This window comes from Halyomorpha halys, unplaced genomic scaffold (genome assembly GCF_000696795.3).
Source record: "Halyomorpha halys isolate HHAL.00 unplaced genomic scaffold, Hhal_1.1 Scaffold474.1, whole genome shotgun sequence".
NCBI classification, from domain to species: domain Eukaryota; kingdom Metazoa; phylum Arthropoda; class Insecta; order Hemiptera; family Pentatomidae; genus Halyomorpha; species Halyomorpha halys.
Window position 1 is genome coordinate 799,024 of NW_027108830.1, and position 19,387 is coordinate 818,410.

At 30.3% G+C, this 19,387-nt stretch overlaps 2 protein-coding genes across 3 annotated transcripts; one reads left to right on the top strand and one right to left on the bottom strand.

Moving 5' to 3' along the window:
- The first annotated feature begins 3,747 nt into the window (after positions 1-3,747).
- Positions 3,748-5,562, top strand: LOC106683234 (venom serine carboxypeptidase). The gene has a single exon (XM_014424582.2). It carries the CDS (start codon positions 4,055-4,057, stop codon positions 5,438-5,440), a length of 1,386 nt encoding a protein of 461 aa, XP_014280068.1. The 5' UTR covers positions 3,748-4,054; the 3' UTR covers positions 5,441-5,562.
- A 1,808-nt stretch (positions 5,563-7,370) lies between these two features.
- On the bottom strand, positions 7,371-19,160 carry LOC106683235 (uncharacterized). 2 transcript variants are annotated; one of them, XM_067047158.1, is made up of 7 exons: positions 19,046-19,147; positions 15,102-15,175; positions 14,588-14,759; positions 11,847-11,980; positions 9,223-9,308; positions 7,602-7,712; positions 7,371-7,531 (listed from the first exon to the last, which is right to left on the bottom strand). In XM_067047158.1, the coding sequence occupies exons 2-7, from the start codon at positions 15,119-15,121 to the stop codon at positions 7,398-7,400; spliced, it is 657 nt and encodes a 218-aa protein (XP_066903259.1). In that variant the 5' UTR covers positions 15,122-15,175; positions 19,046-19,147; the 3' UTR covers positions 7,371-7,397. The 2 variants fall into 2 exon arrangements, with proteins under 2 accessions (XP_066903259.1, XP_014280070.1); XM_014424584.3 differs by lacking the exon at positions 15,102-15,175 and having other exon boundaries at positions 19,046-19,160.
- Between the last annotated feature and the right edge of the window lie 227 nt (positions 19,161-19,387).

Genomic DNA, 19,387 nt, shown 5'->3' on the forward strand with positions numbered 1-19,387 from the left:
GTTTAACAAATTTTTAAATGTTATCTTGTTATGTATATATATATATTATATTTTATGTTATGAATGAGCATTTTAAAATAAACATTCCATTTCCATTAACCATCTAGTTCATTCATTAATATTATTTTTAAATGAACATTCCAGATACTCATTCGAAAGATTATTAAGATGCCTATAAAGCTTAACTTAAATTAAAAAAATTATAATCTAGTCAATTGAACTTTACTTGCTCCCTCCAACATGTCCAATGTCATAATTGGATCAATATTAGGGAAGACACACCAAAAAAAGATGTCTTGGGCTTTGCATCCAGAGTGGTTAGGAGAGCCATGTGGAGAGTCAAACCAGATACTGATGTTCTTAAAAAAATTAAAATCTGTACCGCTACAACCCATGGAGGGTCATGGGTTCAGTTCTGTAAAGAAGTACTGTTACTAGACCAACGGTTGTGCAAGGAAATGATTTGGTCTGAATCACGCTCGACTGGCAGATTTTTACCCTAACTAAGGTTACCCAATTTAAGAGGCTGGGTTTCAAATTACTATTAATCAATAACAAGTAATAAAGTAATATAGTAATAACAAGTAATACTGATTAAAATGTTGATCCTTTTCATTTTGGGTCAATTGACACATCATGGACGAACTAAATAAGAGGAACATTGATTACTTCCAACATAAAGATTTAATAAAAGAGAAAAATATGTACACATTAGTTTTCTTTCAATCTAGTTATTTTCTTCCCCCTAGAATAGAGGCCTGAAAATAACTAATGTGGATATATTGATCAGTAAAATCGCAAGCTGCAACCAAAGATTGTGGTCAGGCTTTTCTTGAGCTGCTATTTAAGATGGCATATTAGCCATGATATGTTGATACATTTATTTCCATTAGATCTAGTCCAATCTTTATTTATTTTTTTTTAATAAGATGAAATTTAAAATACATCAAAAAATATTCATAAAAATTTTTAATAGCTTCCTCCTTTTGCATGTTATTGTGCCATTTACAATCTTAATATTAATTAATTATATTAACCTTCTGAGTACCATCCTTTTAAGACCACCAAACACTTTTGGATTTTGAAATAACATCTGAATTCGAAGTAATCTTGTTATATGTTTGTTAAGAACAAATGAATTAAAGTAAAACTAAAATAAAATAATAGATGAAATTATTAAATAGTATTAATAATTTAACTAAATAAGTACACGTTTGGGGACTTCAACGAAGCTTTCCACAAGTACAAAACTTCTTTCTATTCCATACCTAACATACAATGAAATTTTCTGGTATTAAGAAACAAACATAGATATGATGATAACTCTATAAGGATATGGAAGAGAAACGTCAGTAAAATTGCAGAACTGAAAATTTAAGGACCACCCATTCACAGACCTAAAAAATTAATGATTTAAAATAGACCAAATAAACAATAACTAGGGAGAGTCCTATGCAAAACTGCTAATAACTACATTAAACTGGATACAAATCATGATTTGATGGTATCTGAATGATTGAAGATAAAATGTTCCATAATTCAAGGAGCCATGATTTCAGGGGTTTATAAACTTTAGATAAAATCTAATTGAAGTAGGCTCTGGAATATATGCTTTTCATACTATACAACCTTTGTAACAGATAAAAATTCACAGTTTAGATACTAATGTTCATTTCTGGCCGTTTCAAAATTTATAGTTGCTCATTACTATGGTTGAAAATTACATCTAGACAAATCAAGAACAATAGGTTGGCAATTGGTAGCTTAACTTTTTTTGATTACTAATGTTCTATCAGCACTACTAACTTTTACTGGTTACATTACAATTAACAAAAGAAATGGTCTTTAAAATGAGTACCACAATTTAAGAAATAGTTTAAATATTCATAAACTGAAGTTGTGAGCGGACAATGTTGCAACATTGCAAAAAACTGCAGTTTTTGACATATTTGGAAAACATCATCACTTTATGATCATACCACTTGATAGTACCATTTGTTCCGTGAGGGCTTCGGAGAACGAGACTTCAACGTGAGAGGCTTCTGGTTCGGAGCCCGTGGAACGATTCCCAGCACAACTAGGAGCTTCATGGAGGAGCTCGGGGTCGATGTCCAGGACGTGGCTAGGATGACAGAGAATATAATACTTGACTCCCTGGGAATCATCCACCACCACATGCATGGATATGAATGGGTAGGGGAGTTATCCAGAGGAGGGATGGCATGCATGCATCGCATATCTTATTTGTTGTTTTATTTATTACTTTATTATTTTTAATATTTGTTATATAGGAGAATTTGTTGATAAAATGAAATAAGAGTTGTGAAATGGAAGGGAAAGAAAAAAAGGAATTAATTGAAAAACTTGTATTTAGTTTGTAGACTGCTATTAATTGTAAAAGAAAACTGTGGAAAAAAAAATGTTACCTTTTATTATATTATATCATATAAAAATATGTAATTTATATATGTCCGATCACGGATTGATCAGTATGCTGTGTAATGTGGCAATCCGATGTATTTAGGCAGCATGAATGATTAAAGCATTTCTTTCTCTTCTCTCTATTAAGTTGTACTCATTTGATTCTTTGACTCACAATTTATTATTATGATGTTATTATATAGGAGTTAATCCTAGAATTACATGATTTTTTGGCTACCAACAGTACTCAACAGAGTTTGGATTTGTTAACATTTTTGATTTTTGCATATTCATTCTCACATATACAAGAAAAAAAAAGATACTTCAACTTTCTGATATAGCTTACCCTAATTTGACTGTGTCTGTGTCATGATAATTATTTTTTACAAGTAAAATAACATTTACATACTTAAAATATTTTACTTGTTTATGTCCATTTACACTTAAAAAATAGTATCACTATACTAATATAAATTATCTTTGGTACTGTTTTACTTGATAAATCTAATAATAAGTTGATGAATATGAATGAATAAAACGATTGTTAAATGTTATTACAATGTCGAAAATTTCATTCATACAATACACATGAGCACTTGAGACATTTTATTGGTTTACCTTAGTTTTAGCGAATGGGCCATATAGGAAAACTATTCGTTTTTCCAAATTTTCCGTTTTCTGCCTCCTTGATTTTTTTATTTCGCGATAACTTTCTATCAATGATCGCTATGTAATTGTAACAATATATCTTATCAGTAGCTTATAATTTTGAATACTTTGTTGATATTTTTAATCATGTTTGTGGCATGTTCATGTATGAAGTTAAATCTTTTAAAGCCATATAATTTTAATCCGAAGAAATTTTAAATAAAATCAATGACGTTCCGGGAGGAACAGGTAATTTTCACCTATTAATAAAGAAAGTCGGTAATATTTCTAACATTATTTCCATCGAACAAAATCGTACGCAACCCTACGCTTCAAATGCAACAAAGGTACTAAAAGTTTAGAGAAGAGGGTAAAAGTATTACCAAGTAGTAACCTGGATCAGGTTTTATATGCCATTGCTTAACAACTTTTATGAAATTGATGGTTGTGAAAAACTCATGTTTAGAACTTTGAAGTTGAAAAAACACGGTTGAGATAAAAGTGCATGACAGCTGTGTTTTTCTACTTGTGTCACAGGTCTATCGTGATGTACCTTGGACGATATGGCAACAATCTCTGTTAAGGGATCCTTATCACAAGCTGTCGTTTGACATTTATTTTTCATTTAAATTAACCATGATATTTGGAAATATAATTTCCCAATGACATCGCGGACCATCTGTAGAAAAACATTGGCCTAGATGAACTCATCATTTTGACCAATGATCTCAAACAACCGTGTCTTTATTGACAGAAGTTATCTATACAGCATTGTCAATATATGCAGTGTCAGTCAAATTACTTTCGAAACGGGACAAGAGAATATTGAGGTCCTTAAGTGGCAGATATACAAAGAAACCACTCGTATAAAAAACAAACTAACGCAACTCAAGTTAGCCTTCGTTTATCGCAACAGATTGCTTAATCGCCCTCATCACATTCCTATTCTAGCTCGCTCAGCAGTATTGAGCTCAGTGAATCAGAAATGAGTCTGTTGTTATGTATACTTGTAATAGTCTCTAGCTTTCAGTTTAGTCTGGGCTTCAGAGGTCACTATCTATTCCACGATGAAATCCCTCCAGGAGATGATGTAGGAGAACCTCTATTCTTGACGTCATATATCGAAGAGGGTAGGATAGAAGAAGGCCGAAAAGCGTCTGAGGTAAATGTGTCTGATGTGGCCAGCTATGCAGGGTTCTTCACCGTCAACAAGAGGTATAACTCCAATCTGTTTTTTTGGTATTTTCCGGCTGAAATAGAACCCGATAAGGCGCCTGTTTTATTATGGCTGCAAGGAGGACCGGGAGCTTCGTCTTTGAATGGTCTTTTCAATGAGAACGGACCATTTTATTTAGACAAGGATTTGGTCTTGCACAAGAGAAAAACTTCATGGTCTATGGTATTCAACCTGATTTATATCGATAACCCCGTAGGCACTGGTTTCAGTTTCACTGAGAATCATAAAGGTTACGCAAGAGATGAAATCCAAGTCGGAAAAGATCTATATGCAGCTCTTTATCAATTCTTCACACTATTTCCCCATTTGCAGAAGAAGGAATTCTTTATAAGTGGAGAGTCGTATGCGGGTAAGTACGTTCCGGCCGTTGGTCACACTATTCATACCAGAAACAGAAACAGTTCTTTGAAAATAAACTTGAAAGGGTTAGCGATGGGCGATGGATGGACAGATCCGGAACGGATGTTAGACTATGGAGACTACCTTTACCAGCTTGGTTTGATTGACAGTAACGACCGACGATTGTTCTTAGATGGGCAGCAGAAAGCATTAGAGTATGTTAGAAAAGGTGATTATATCAAAGCTAAAAACGTTGTGGATACACTAGTTTCGGATTTTAATCCTCATGGAACTCTTTATTACAATTTGACGGGGCTGGAGTCATGTTATAATTATGTAATTAATGATGATAGAGGTAAATATGGCGATCTTTCCAAGTTTCTTCAGAGTGACGAGCTAAGAAGAGCTTTACACGTCGGAAATATGACATTTCAGAACGGTTACTACTCTTCGAAATATTTAGAAAATGACGTTATGCAATCGGTGAAACCTTGGATCGAGGAACTGCTCGAAGAATATAGGATTCTCTTCTACAACGGCCAGCTGGATATCATTTGTGCCTACCCACTGACTCTAAACGTTCTGCAACACCTCAAGTGGAGTGGAGCGACCCAATATAAGAGCGAACCGAGGAAGCATTGGTATGTGGACGGGGAATTGGCAGGTTATTCCAAGACGGTGAAAGGTATGACTGAAGTCCTGGTCAGAAATTCTGGACATATAGTGCCTAATGACCAGCCTGAGTGGGCGTTAGACATGATAATTAGGTTTGTCTTTAATAAACCTTTCAACTGAATGATGTGTTTCTAGTCAAACTTATAATGTATGTTTTATCCAGGCTATTGATGAAGTTTTATTTTATTTTTCATGTTATGGTGTTATATGTCTTTTAAGAAAATAAATACCTTTTCAATGAATTATGATTTAAGACGTTAAAAATAACTTTAATCCTAAAAATCAAGTTATTTACCTCTGATATTGAAATATTAACTTCCGTCTTTATGAAAATGAATGATAGGAGTCATTCTACAGTCATTTGAAAAGGTTATCTGACAGGTTCATTATTGATGAGATAAAACTAGCATATTGTTTTGTTCAGCGAATTATGAGGAGTGTATCTTTTAATAAATTTCTTTTAAGATTATCAATTATTTGTTTTCTGAGTCATCAACAATTTGTGCAATTTGAATCAATGTTTAAGATTATGTTCAGCATTTTTCAGAAAAATTATGTATCATCTTAAGTTCAGTACAAGACATACATTTTGATTTCCTGGCAAAGATAATCCCTTGTACTGTTTTACCCATAGAACACTTTAGTAAGATTAAGTTGGAAGAGTGAGCATATAGCGACCCCACTCCTATTTAGTGGCCACCGCTCTAGCGACCGCTATAACTGGGATCTAGCTGTTGACCACTACGATCCTCACACAAAAATATATATTATTTCTTTTAAATAATGTAACTTGACGTGTATTTAACCATTTATTATATTATTATATTTCTAAATGTATTTAAATCAATAAATATTACAATAGAATCTCCTGGTCCACTAAAAGCTGACGTACACACGTAGCATTTCTCGATGGCATTAATAGCCGAGGGAGTTTACTAAGCACAAACTGGACAAACTAAAGTGTGAATATCCTCCTAAGGAATTCCTCTTGCTTAGGAGAAAGCGGGTAATTATGTATAATCTGGTGTGCCTTATCTGAGTTTCTCCTCCTTCCTATACCTTCTCTTCTTTAGTCAAAGTCTACAGGTAGTGTAGACTCCTGTCCTTACGGAGTGGAGTTTCCATCCTGCCCATAAAGCTCTTCCTATCATTTATCTTCTTGCTACCTAACCTTTTGAATGCGGATTGTAGAAACGTTCCAAGGGTTGGCCACAGCTGAACTGGCAAAGCTTTTCGTGTCTTACTGCAATGGTTCATGTATCCATTTCTCTTCAGCCGTTCTTCTGATTTGGAGTTTAAGGAGAAGAATGACTTTTCTTTTAAGAGAAGATGTGTTCAGCATTTCACTGTGCAATTTTAATGTATTGACCTGATATATCTGAGGACAGTGAAGATTCCTGGAATAGCATGCATATAATCTTCATATTAATTCAAAAATACAAAAATTTGAAAGCGAAACTACCCCCTCCTACCCCTGTATCCCGGTCAAGATGTTTACTGCTCTAGCTGGGCGGGTTGTTCAAAATGTAGACGCTCTGTTTCTGTTGTACTCGATTACAAGTAAATATGGTCGGTTTTTTCTTTCCCAATATCAAATAATTCTATTTTTCTTCCTATTATGTTTCTTATTATATAATTAGGGAGAACGGGATGAAGGTTAAGTGAAAAAGTTACGTTCTACAGATTTCCATCAGCTTTTTTTATTCTTGAATATCAAATATATGAATTCCAGTAATTGTATTAATGGCGTTATTGAAAAATATGTCATTCATCCCTTTTAACTAGTCCAATGAAGGATCATTGTCTAAAATTGAATTATTTGTTATTTATCTAAATTTTTAAATAATGGAAAAGTCGACGTAGCACAGAGAGAATAAAATAAAGTATCTGATGTAATAAATATAATTTTTCCCTCTTTTCACATTCTACGTTAAATATAAAACAGGTTCACTTCTTCCCCAGCCGAATGTTTGCTACTAGCAAGATTTAGTTTGCGAATGCCGAGTTGACCTGTTTTAAAAAAAATCGATCTTTATCAATGAGGAAGACGTAATTAAACAAAATATTTATTACACTTTCAGGTTTTGGGACATTTAGTGTTATCTTGGTCGGTGAAATCTTCATATTTTATTCCGTTCTTCCACGCCTCTGCTCTTATGGAGAGACCATTGCTCTTATCTCCCCTCTTTCGCCTGAGGACGAAAGCCATTTCTAGAAAAATAAGAATTATTTTCAGAAAGATGATAAATAAAATAATATATATATATATATTTTCAATTACCTGTGATGTATCCATCTAGACCCAGAGGAGAATGGGAACAAGAATATATCAAAGCGTAGTTATCGTAGTCGGTGGAGAGGACAGATACTGGCATGTTGATAATGGTCATTCCTGCAAAATTAGCTCATTATCAGTTCTTTTATTTAACGTATGTTAAAATAATAATGAAATGTGGAGATGTAATCTGGGAATAAAATTTGTGCTTAAGTTAAGGAATATTCTTTTCTGAACATAAACTTAAACTTTTAACGTAATATCAGATTAGTTTTTGTTCGTTTTGAGGGCTTCAATATGATTTTTAAATTTCTGAATTGTGCTTAGTTTTTGGTTTCTTAAAATAACTTGGAATTAATCCCTTTTGGTATTTAAACCCTTCAAATCATAATTTTTATTCCGAAACCATTAAAAAGTATGGTTACTAAAAATTGCACCCTTTATACTTCATATAGGGTATATTGTAAATTTAGCTGAGATCTTAATCTAAGGTGCAGTGTTCGTTATAAAGCTTATAAATCAACTTCATCTTTTCTCTCGTGTGAAATCACATAACTACGAAAATGGTAAAAAAAATTTTAATTCCTTTTTTATATATATATATGATTTTTTTTTCATCTCTTGAGTGTAGAGATGGAAAGTGGTTGATTTGTCTTTCCACGGGCAGTCACTGTCTAGTCTCAATGGAAATTTTCAGTGACATATATTTCATTTTCTTTCATTATTCACTATTAAGATCCATTTACATTGATATGTGAGATTCTTAATTGGTTGTTTATGAAACTAACGTTGGTAAAATTAATAAAGAAGGCATTATAATCTTCTTTCATGGCCTAGATTTTTTATAAAAATGAGAAGAATACTATTTTCATCTCCCACCCAAAATTAAGTGGACTTGCAGGTGATGTATCTAGTCTCTACTTGTCAGTTTGGTATTTTTTCTTGTTTTTTTTTCTTCTTAAATTCATAAAAGTGTTTTTCCCAACTAAGCCAGTTTACTTTTACAAAAAAATATTACATTTGTATTATATAAAATTATATTTATATATGGTATGGAATATTATGTCCGATGTTGGGTTTTATTATTATAATAATTAATGTGAAAAAATGAGAATGTTTAAGTATTTTAATCAGGAACAGATAAGGTTAAAATTTCAAACTTTCCTTCAAGGTGACAACCGTCATGATCAAAAAGATAAGTCTGACGACTGCTGAATAAATATTTTCTAACTATTAAAATAAATAATTAATATTTAATAAATATGTTCTATTAGAATTAATATAGTTACTAGGAGCCCTATTTAGATTTAACACTTCTCAGACATGCATGTTACTTCTGAGAATGAGATTTAAAAATAAAAATTAATATCTTGTAAACTAGAATATTAAGTTTGTATTATCAAGGAGCATTCTCTCATGGTAATAATAATAAAAAAAATCTAATCAATTGACTTTAATTTTCAAAAATATTTTGATAACTAAATAGTACCGAATTTAAAGGCCATATACTAATAGTAGTTCTGATTCGTGTATTTACGGATTTTCGGGAATAGAATGTTTACGCATAATTAATAATTAATAGTATAATAAAAATGATCACATTTAATAATAAGCATTGTACTCTTACCGATAAAAGGAATCGTGACGTTGAAGATGGGTCTCTTCATGTCTTCCAGTGTGACTACAACGTTTTGACTGACCGTTGAAAAGATTCTGAAAAGTGGTCATGGTTTAAAAGTAAGTAAAATTAAATTAGAATACCTTAAAAGTTATGTTTCATTCTTATTTCTTTTGGAATATATTTTATTTCACACATACAAATTATTTTATTTCTTCTTATTTCGTGCAGTTTTAGTTTTCAGCTGAACTCGAATTTACTTTAAATACATTATAATGTACTGCTATAATGGGGTGTATATAAAAAAAGAAAAAAATGACCGTTTTATCAAATTCAAGATTTCTCAATATTATCAAATTCAAAAGGACTGTAAATATTTTAATCATATTTAATACTTTCCAATACTTAATAATCCCTTTAGATAATGATCGATGATCGATAGAGAATGCTCTAAGCTTGTTTAATCCCGTGGAACTTCTTCAAGGAAAGCCTCAGTTTAGTTATTTTTTTCAAAGAAGAAACATGACAGTGTCCAACGAAATTCTGGTAATTTTAAGGCATTACTGGAAAAAAAATCAAAGCCGCTGAAGCAGCTATTATATATGAAGAGATAGGCGTCCTTGATCAGTGCACTGGGCGGCGTTGATTTGATAACGTTAGCAGCGGAGATACGACTTTGAAAGCGACCATGAATGGATAGTGATGAGGTTCTGCAGGAAGCTGAGTCAAATCCGTCCACAAGAATTACCGAACATGTTAGGGAGTGTGGTGTGTCGAAAGATACTGTTAGTCGCCATCAACTCTCCATGGAGAAGGTTAACAAGAGCAGTAGACTAGTCCTTTATGAACTTATTCCTACGCAATCACTTCCAGTCGAACCAAAGAAAAGTTCATTACTCCTGCATCATCCACCTTATATCCGTAGTCCAGACCTCGCACTATCGCATTACTAATTGTTTCGATCCATGGCCTATTTCCTTCAAGGGAAAAAATTGATAATTTTGAGGAAGTTGAAATTGCGGTCCTGGAGTTCTTTGACAGACATCCCAAGGAATGGTATCAGCATTGGGATCGAGCAATTCGCTAGCAGATGGTTAATGTCGGTAGATAACAATGGACTATACTTTAAATATTAATTGTATTTTATATCAAAGAAACAATAATAAAAATATTTGATTGAAAAACGGTCATTTTTTTATATACCCCATTGTTTTTTTTTTCTGTATAAAGATATAAAACATTTTTTGGACAAGAGAGACAAATGCTTTATTCATTCATGCTGCCCAAATACATCGGGTTGCTACATTACACAGCATACTAATCAATCCGAGATCGGACATATATAAATTACATATTTTTACATGAAATAATAAAATAGAAAGAAAACATTTTTTTTTTCTTTCCCACAGTCTTTTACAATCAATTCCAGTCTACACACTAAATACAAATATTTCAATTTATTTATTTTTTCTTTCTCTTTCTTGTCCCTTCCATTTTACAATTTTTATTTCATTTGATCGGCAAATTCGATCCTCCCCAGTGAACCGCTACACTAATTCGCTATTAGATAGCCATGTGAGATCAAACCAGAGAAATACTAGTCACAGCAGTAGATCAGTTTACAGTAAAACAAACAAATAAATACATTTTACCATAACCAAACTAATACATAGGTTTAAAGGAAAATATTATAAAAAGTTGGTTAAAAGAAATACTTGATTGGATACATAAGTAAAAAAAAAAAAGAATAAAGAAATAAATACAAATAATAATATTGATAATAAAATATATATGAATCTTAATCTTAACACTGCGATAAGTTACCATATTGAAATTTAATTAAAAATATCATATTAAAATTTATTTATTTCTTTTACAAAGTTTATTTTTTCAATTCACCGTTAGCAAGGTGCTGCCAACTAGTGGACTTCTTTATTTTGTGTTATGAAGTTGTATACTTAAATAGTACCTACAAGTTCTAGTAAAACTGGGATTATTTCTCATTTCTCTCTGTGACTTAGATAAGTTTTCTCTCCATTTTTTTTTATCATTGAAAGACAGAACATGACTATGGTATTGGAGGCTGATTATGTCTTAGAAAAAATATTGCATGTGGAAACGTATGATTCTATAGTTATATTATTATATAGGTCTGTCTTATATACTCATTTTTTTCTTTTCAAGACCTTTGCTCCTTTGAAAATATTTCCTCAGGGTCCGGGGAATCGAAGTAAAATTGTATTAAGATTCTTAATATGATATGATACTTTCATCACACGTACTGCCACACATCTATGATTTGTTTTCTTCTCAAATATTTTCAATAAAATTGTCTATTACAGTCAAGAGAAAAAATTAAAAGAAATAGACAGTTTTTTTTTTTTCGAAATTATTTCAGGTAAGCAATAGTTCGGAAGCGAAGTGTGAATTTTTGACTGATTGCGTACTTACAATGATTCAAAATTTTTTAATTGGGTCTATCAAACTTTATCGTAAGGTTTCTTCTTTATTCTGATAACCAAAATTTCGGCTCATGTTCATTAACTTTCATCAAAGTTATGGTAAATTCATTTTTTGACTTCCGTAAAGAGGAATGAAACAATGCAAACTAAATATGAGTAAAGGTAACTTACAGAGGAATATATTCAGAAAAAGTCATGTTGACGTGGTCATCTAGGAAGATGCTATGAATGGTTATACACTTCCTGTCGAGGTGGCTGAAGAATGCTCCCATACTCTTTTCTTCGTACCAATAGCCGGAGAAGAACTGTAAAAGAAAACGTGTTCACTGGAAAAAGTTATATATTAAACAATAATTATAAACAGAGAATTCATTTTTTAATTTTAGGCTTTTTTAATTTATTTGCTAAAATAAATTGATTTATAGTTGTTCGGACAATAAGTTTTGTTTATAAAAAACTTGATCCATGAATTTATTGTTTATGAAACCATTGGACGTAGAGATGTCTACCAGCACTCAAATTAAAGTTAGTTAAATTTACTGTAAAATAGTTTATAATGTTTATCTTTGTAGGAGTTGTAGTTTTTATGATATTTGACGAAATAAACTCACAAAATGTTAATTAGTTCTAAAGTTCTAGTTATTCATATAATATGTTGGATTTTCGAAAAATATATCTCTAGACCCATAAGACGAACATATGTGTGCCAACACTCAAAATACAGAAAATTTAACTTACTATAAAGTAGTTTATGGCACTTATCTTTGTAGGGGTAGTAGTTTTTATGATATTTATATATAAATATAAATTTGGCTAATGAAAACTTGTCCGAACAACTATAAATCAATTAATTTTAGCAAATTTCGTGAAAACTACTTCTCCTACGAAAATAAACGTAATAAACTACTTTATAGCTCATTAAACTAGCTTTAATCTGAGTGCTAGTAGACATCTGTATGTCACATAGTTCCTGAGATATAGATTTCTCAAAATAAATTAATTAACTACTGATATTTCAGTACGTTCCATACAACGTTTTTATGAAATGTTGCTTTTTAAAAAGCTATATCTCGAGAACTATTGAACGTAAATTGGTTTATTAGTGCTTACATTTTAGCAAATTTACTCTAAATTATATTCTTTTAGATTTTCTATTGTTATTGGTAGTTGTAAAGATATAGAGCTCCAAATGAAAAATTAATGTTTTTTTAAGGCGCCATTTTTTATTCCCCCTACCTATACTTGGCAGACTCATCAATTTTGACTAGTAATTATACCTAGTTTTCAATTAAGTAATCAAAAATTGGGGTGAAATCTTTTTTCTCCTCTAGGGCTCTTGTACTACTACTTTTAGTATATGGGTCATTCTCTCAATTTGGTGCTTTTTAGCTAATATTTATCAAATTTAAATCTATGCCCTGTTCGTCTAAAATGTGTGGTGAGAGCACTTCTGTCAGGTTTGTTAGTATACCTGTTTTGATTGTTACTTTTTGTATTGTTTATATAGTTAGTTATTATATTTCTACATTTACCTCTTATTTCATACCTTTGATTCTCTCCTATAGTATTTTAGAGAATGGACGAGATTGAATGTGTAATATAAGATATAAATGTGTAAATATAATGTTAAAATACAAAAACATCATAAAAAGTAAAACCAGAAACAGAAACTCCATGACATAATCTAATACTTATTTGTCTATCACGATCTAATCCTTGAAAATGTACAGAACAACAAAAGAGTTTCCAGAAACACAGCGAGACATTTTATATTTTTTCGTTAGAAATATTTATTTAACCTTTGTTTTATTCGTGATTAGAGCTTCATACTCTCTGGTTATAAATTCAGCGGATCTATTTCTTGATAGTTTAATTTATTGACGATGACGCTAATATTTTTTTATGCAGTGCAAACAACTCAGCCAGTAATCCGACACCATTTTAGTTTCGGCAGTTTCATTAATTTTTGTTTTTAAATTATAACATTGTTTATATCAACTGTTTTGCGACCCAGCTATTCAGTACCTAATATAGTTTAGATAATATAGGTTTTCTTGTCAGTTTTGAAACGCATTAAATTCATTTTTGATACAACGGAGAAATGCAATTCGTTGGTACCATTGTCTCATTGAGGGAGGAGGGCGGGGGAGTCAATTTGTTGCCTAAAGGCTTTCTTCCTTTCTTCTTTTTATTACATAAATATTGTTATTACTAATACTTTTTTTTCTGTCTGAAATATTTCTAGCATCAATTTTAAAAAGGCGAACCTTAAGAATGAATGATATCTATACGATATAAGAATCGGAGCCTCTGGGCCGGTCAAGTTGCCAACCTATCTCTAAATTACTAATTCAGAAAAATTAATTTAAAATGAACAGTAACTGAAAGTTTTCAAAATGAGGATTTATCCAAACAACTATATTGATGTAGGAAGACAAAAAAAAAGTTACACCTTTTTCTGAGAGCAGAAGCTTTGTTTTTGGGCAAAAATATTTAATATTTGACAGATATTGAACATACAGTATATATTTAATATTTGACAGATATTGAACATACAGTATATATTTAATATTTGACAGATAAAATTACATTAAAAAAATAAAAACCTCTTGCTGTAAAGAACAGAAATATTGTTAAATAAAATAAAAAATACCGTATGAATATTTTTTGTGTAACCATTGTATATTATAAATAACTTTTAACCTTATCAGCACTTCTGTAAATCACTCTAAATCCTTGAAAAGAAAACAAACCTGAAGTATTGATAATTAGTCTCTTTTCTATGGGCATTGAAATGTTTAAATAACTAAATATCGTTAATTGCTATGGTAACTAAATATATTTTTTAATATTATATGATGGAAGGATAAAATGGCTAATATTGAATATTAGTCACCTGTGAGTGCACTCACCCTCTCCGCCTGGAAGTCTGGCTGGAGCAACTGCATTTCATTCTTGCAGAGCCCCTTCTTCCATGGTATCTGGTCCCCGAGAGTTATACGGTGTTCCTCTAGTTTTATATCTGGTTGGGAGCCGTATTGGCAACGGACTGTCATCGCCATTAGGGTGAAAGTAAAAATAGTTCTAAAACAGATTAACCCTAAATTTATTTTCAGTAACAAAAAACTTACTAACTTTAAACATTAAAAATTACACAGAAACCTTTTCAGTTTCCTTCCAAAAATTTATAAAGTTGTATTATATGTGTAGAGGGGGGCGTTATGGGAAGAGGGATGGATTGTGGTTTGTATTTGGTATGCTTTACTTAATGCATACTTTACCATCTACACTGCTTTATTTGTATAGAATTATCTTAAAGTTTATTGATAATAATTTATTTAGAAAAGAAATAATATATCTAAAAAATATTAGATAAAAAATTAAATTTATTGAACCACCCTATAACAATAAATTTGATAAACGTACCTTAAGCTATATGGTACCATATCTGTTCAATCGTCAACCAGAAGAACTAATAAATGAATCAACCACAAAGAAAACTAAAACAAAAATATTCAACTGAGTACATTCTTCTATGATTCCCAAAAACTGATTTTGATTCAGCAAATGACCATATCTGCCTATATTTTTTCTTAAATCCATATAATTATTCATTATATTACGATTAAAATTAGTATGTGTGTGGTTAGTAATAGATATTATTGGATCTTTATTCTCATTATTATATTAACTCACTAATTGTAAATTTTATTATTCACTTCAATGTCCTTTGAGTTTTTTTTATTATTATTATTTTTTATGTAATTTAATTTAACTTTTTTAAATAGTTATTATTTTATTTTATTTTTTACTTAATTTTCATTTTAGTAGTTGTTGATTAAATTATTATTATTATTATTATGTATCTTTTGAGATCAATTCATATTTTACTTATCTACCTTAAAAATTTTATAGCATCCAGAACAACGTAATAGTCAAAATTGTAATAATTACATTTCACTTTTGTCTATCATTTGTATGTGCTGTTTTGGCACCGACCGATAGAAGTTGCCATCTGGTCAGACCATATTGGATGCATTTTTTTAAAATGAATAAAAAAAAAAAATAGATGAGACACAGTCTGTAATTCTAGACATGAACTAATACCATCTTACGGAGAAATCTGGCTGTGCTTCGTTAGTTTTTGCATTAATTTAATATGTAATAATATTAATTTTAGTATCATATAATTCTTGTCATTACCACTTTTATTTTTGGTTCATTATTTTCAGCAACGAACCTTTATAATCGACTAAGAAAAAAAATAATCCTTCAAAATTTGAGATTTACGTATCAACTCACGCTGAACCCTAAAAAGTTTGCTTTTTAGGTGCAGCATAAACTGTAGATGCTGTTTGAAAGGTGATTTAAATATTTATACGAAATTTAAATCTATTTAATTTATTTAAATGTGATTAAAAACATTTTATGTATATTAGTCTAATATACATTCAAACGATTTTTTCCCTTAATTCTAATATTATTAGAACTGAGGAAAATGCTTAAATCATGTAAAAATTTGTACAATATGTGAAATGGGGTTATTGTGAGCTCAGTGTACCCATTATTGCTTAATACAAAATGAAATTAATTTTCTATTAAACCAAAACAGTAAATAATTTGTGGTGCCCCGTAAGTACTTTAAAAAAGTAAGTAATAATAGAATAATCTATAGATAATCTTTTCAACTATCATTTTGTAGAATGACTAGAACATAATTTCTAATTTATCAGATCTTTCTAGAGTAATATGATGACTATATATATGTGTGTATGTACACACATCTAGTCAACATCCTCACACACATATTTATATTTTTTTGGGGAAAAAAATTGTAGGCAAATTCACAGTATTTTTCTTTTAATGAGCAAGCTAATCACAGTGTTAAAACGTTTAAAACTATTAAACGTTTATTTTAATTTTGATGATATTTGTAGTGATAATAGAAGTTTAAGCATGTAATAAGATATAAAATCATCAAGCTGTATCATAGAAATGACCAAGGAGTGCAGAGATACTTGCTATAAAGTGTATATAGGATATTTTTCCATGATAGATGAATGGAATAGATTATACTATAGGTAATATACTAGAAGTACTTGATGCTATAAATAACTTGAAGATTTTATGGAACTTTTTTAGTTATTGCCAATCAAAATTATAAATTAAAAAATAAATGTAAGGCTTAGTGAAGAATAATTTATAATAATTAACCCAAATCCGTTCTTAGTAGTTGAAAAAGGAACAGTTATAATATTAGTCAGATTGATTATTAAAAGAACTGTTATATTTTCAACCAGAGAGAGTTACTAAAATCATTGGTCTGACATGAATTTCGAGAACGCCATCGTGTTTACAATACTGCTACTGCGTTTATTGATCAAAATTAGAATATTGTAATTTTTTTTTTTACGGTTCTAATTTCTAAAACAGTTCTTTAATATTTATTTAATATTTAACTGAAAGTGTTAAATAAAAAAAAGTACAGTTTTTGCGCCCTTTACCCTTTACCCCGCAAAAAGTTTGCTGCCCATGTATATTGTGTTGTATCACAACATTTACTCATATTTTCTTTTATTGTATGTAAATTTATTTTTAATTCTGTAAAAAATAATAATCATTACAACAGAATAACCAACAAGAGAACTAACAATTACAGTATTCTAATCAGAGTAAATTTTAGATTACATTCCTCAACAAGTTCATAGTTCTAAGAATAATACTGATTACTATTTGAAAACAATTTCACCAGTATTGACGCAAGACGTTTGTTCCTACTTCTTAAAACTCAAAACTGCTCAGTTCATACATACATCATGATGAATGTATCGCTGCTTTGCTTCGTTTTAAAAGCAAAGTATAAACAATATTAAAAGAGGTAAAGATAAAAAAGGAATTTTAAGCTTTAAAAAGTCTGCTTCTAAATACGGTTGTTAAATACAACGAAGTACATATTAATGAATTGTACTGTATCTAAAATGGATGGATTTGTTTTTGTGCATGTACTATTAATTTTTATATATTGTTTGTAGAAAAATTGAATAATTTAAAATAAAAAAATATATCTTGCACGATCTTTCAATATATATTATCTATTACTTTGTATTACTGTTTCTACCAATTATTTTTTTATTAAGTTCCTTTTCAGATGATTTACTTGGGCATTGATTGAACAATAAAATTTAATAATTAAAATTATAAAACGCTAAAGATTTGGATAATTATTTGTATGATCAAATGATTTATTTAATTTAATTGAAATAATTTACATCCATAAAGTCCCAACACTTTTTATTCATAAGTTAACATGTCCAACATTGCCATCATCAGAGAAATCTTAAAATATAATTTTACTGCCTTACGTTGAATGTTTTTTTTTAATAATTTATTTATTGATATTTACAACTGTATACATAAAAAAAAATTGATTTAGATGATTATTTAGATTTGGACGTATTCCAAAGACAGTAAAGTGGACTGTGGTTACTCTACTCCCTTTACTGAAATCGTCCAACAGATTTTCCTAAAGCTACTAGAGTTATTACAAACTGATTGCAGTCGACGATACAATCTGTGGATTAACTCAAACACAAAATAAAAAAAAAACTTTGACAGATGTGCAACTATTCAAGCAAAGCAGAGATATAAGAGTTTTGTTTGCAATAAGCTCATGACAACCCGACTGGCTTTCACAAATCCACAATTTACTAGCCTTCTTAGACGATAGCAAACTGTATATAAAAGTCAAAAGTAAGACTATTTATAAAATAAAAATTATTATTGACGTGAGTCAAAATCACTCTGGTGGACATAAATAAAGGGTTGGCTACCACGAAGCATAACTTTTAAGGAGCAAAAAAAAATCTTAAGATGTTACTGTCATACAGGAAAAGGGATTGATCAAGAAATTTTAAAATTACAGTGAGTCTTTGCTCATCAGTCGGGAAACATTCGGTTTAGGAAAGTTCATTGAAATCGTAATTAAATTTATTTCACACGTAATTATGTTTCTTGTGGCGTTAATACATAAACATATCGAAATCGGCAAGGTCATTCAGTATTGAAAATTTAAGTTAAATTTGTAATTATTATTTATCAAATCTATCTCATTTATTTATTCATAATAATGAACAATTTCTACCTTTCTCCTGTTTAATAATATTGCATTTTTTGTTTTAGTTGAATTAAAAAAAAAGAAAAGTTATCAATACATAATCTAATATTATGCAACCTTTAAGTATAAATATCAACTGATTTGATTGACAGAGTGATGTAATGTATAGTGCAAATAATAAAAATAATCTTGACATTAGACGTTACGCGGTTATGTAAATATATAAATACTTATCGACTAAAACCGAAACGAATACCTGAGCATCATGTCGACTATAATACTGCCTTCACAGGACTGAATTTGGACTGAACCTGTTTGATGGAATTCATGATCTCAGGGTCCGTGAGTTGAACGATGAGTGGTTGGTTATCAGTCCGTATTCAGTGATAAGCTCATCTTTTCCACGGCTCAATCATCTTTAGGAAATTACAAAACCGTTATTTAAACAATGTTTGATTTATATTTTTCTTTAGTACCCTTTCGAGATATGTATTTTACAGTTATTGATATATACAACATTAAAAAATGAGGTGATAACATTAGCTCAGTCGTGGATCGATAGAAGAATTGTCTGAAGACGTCATTAATGTTATCATTG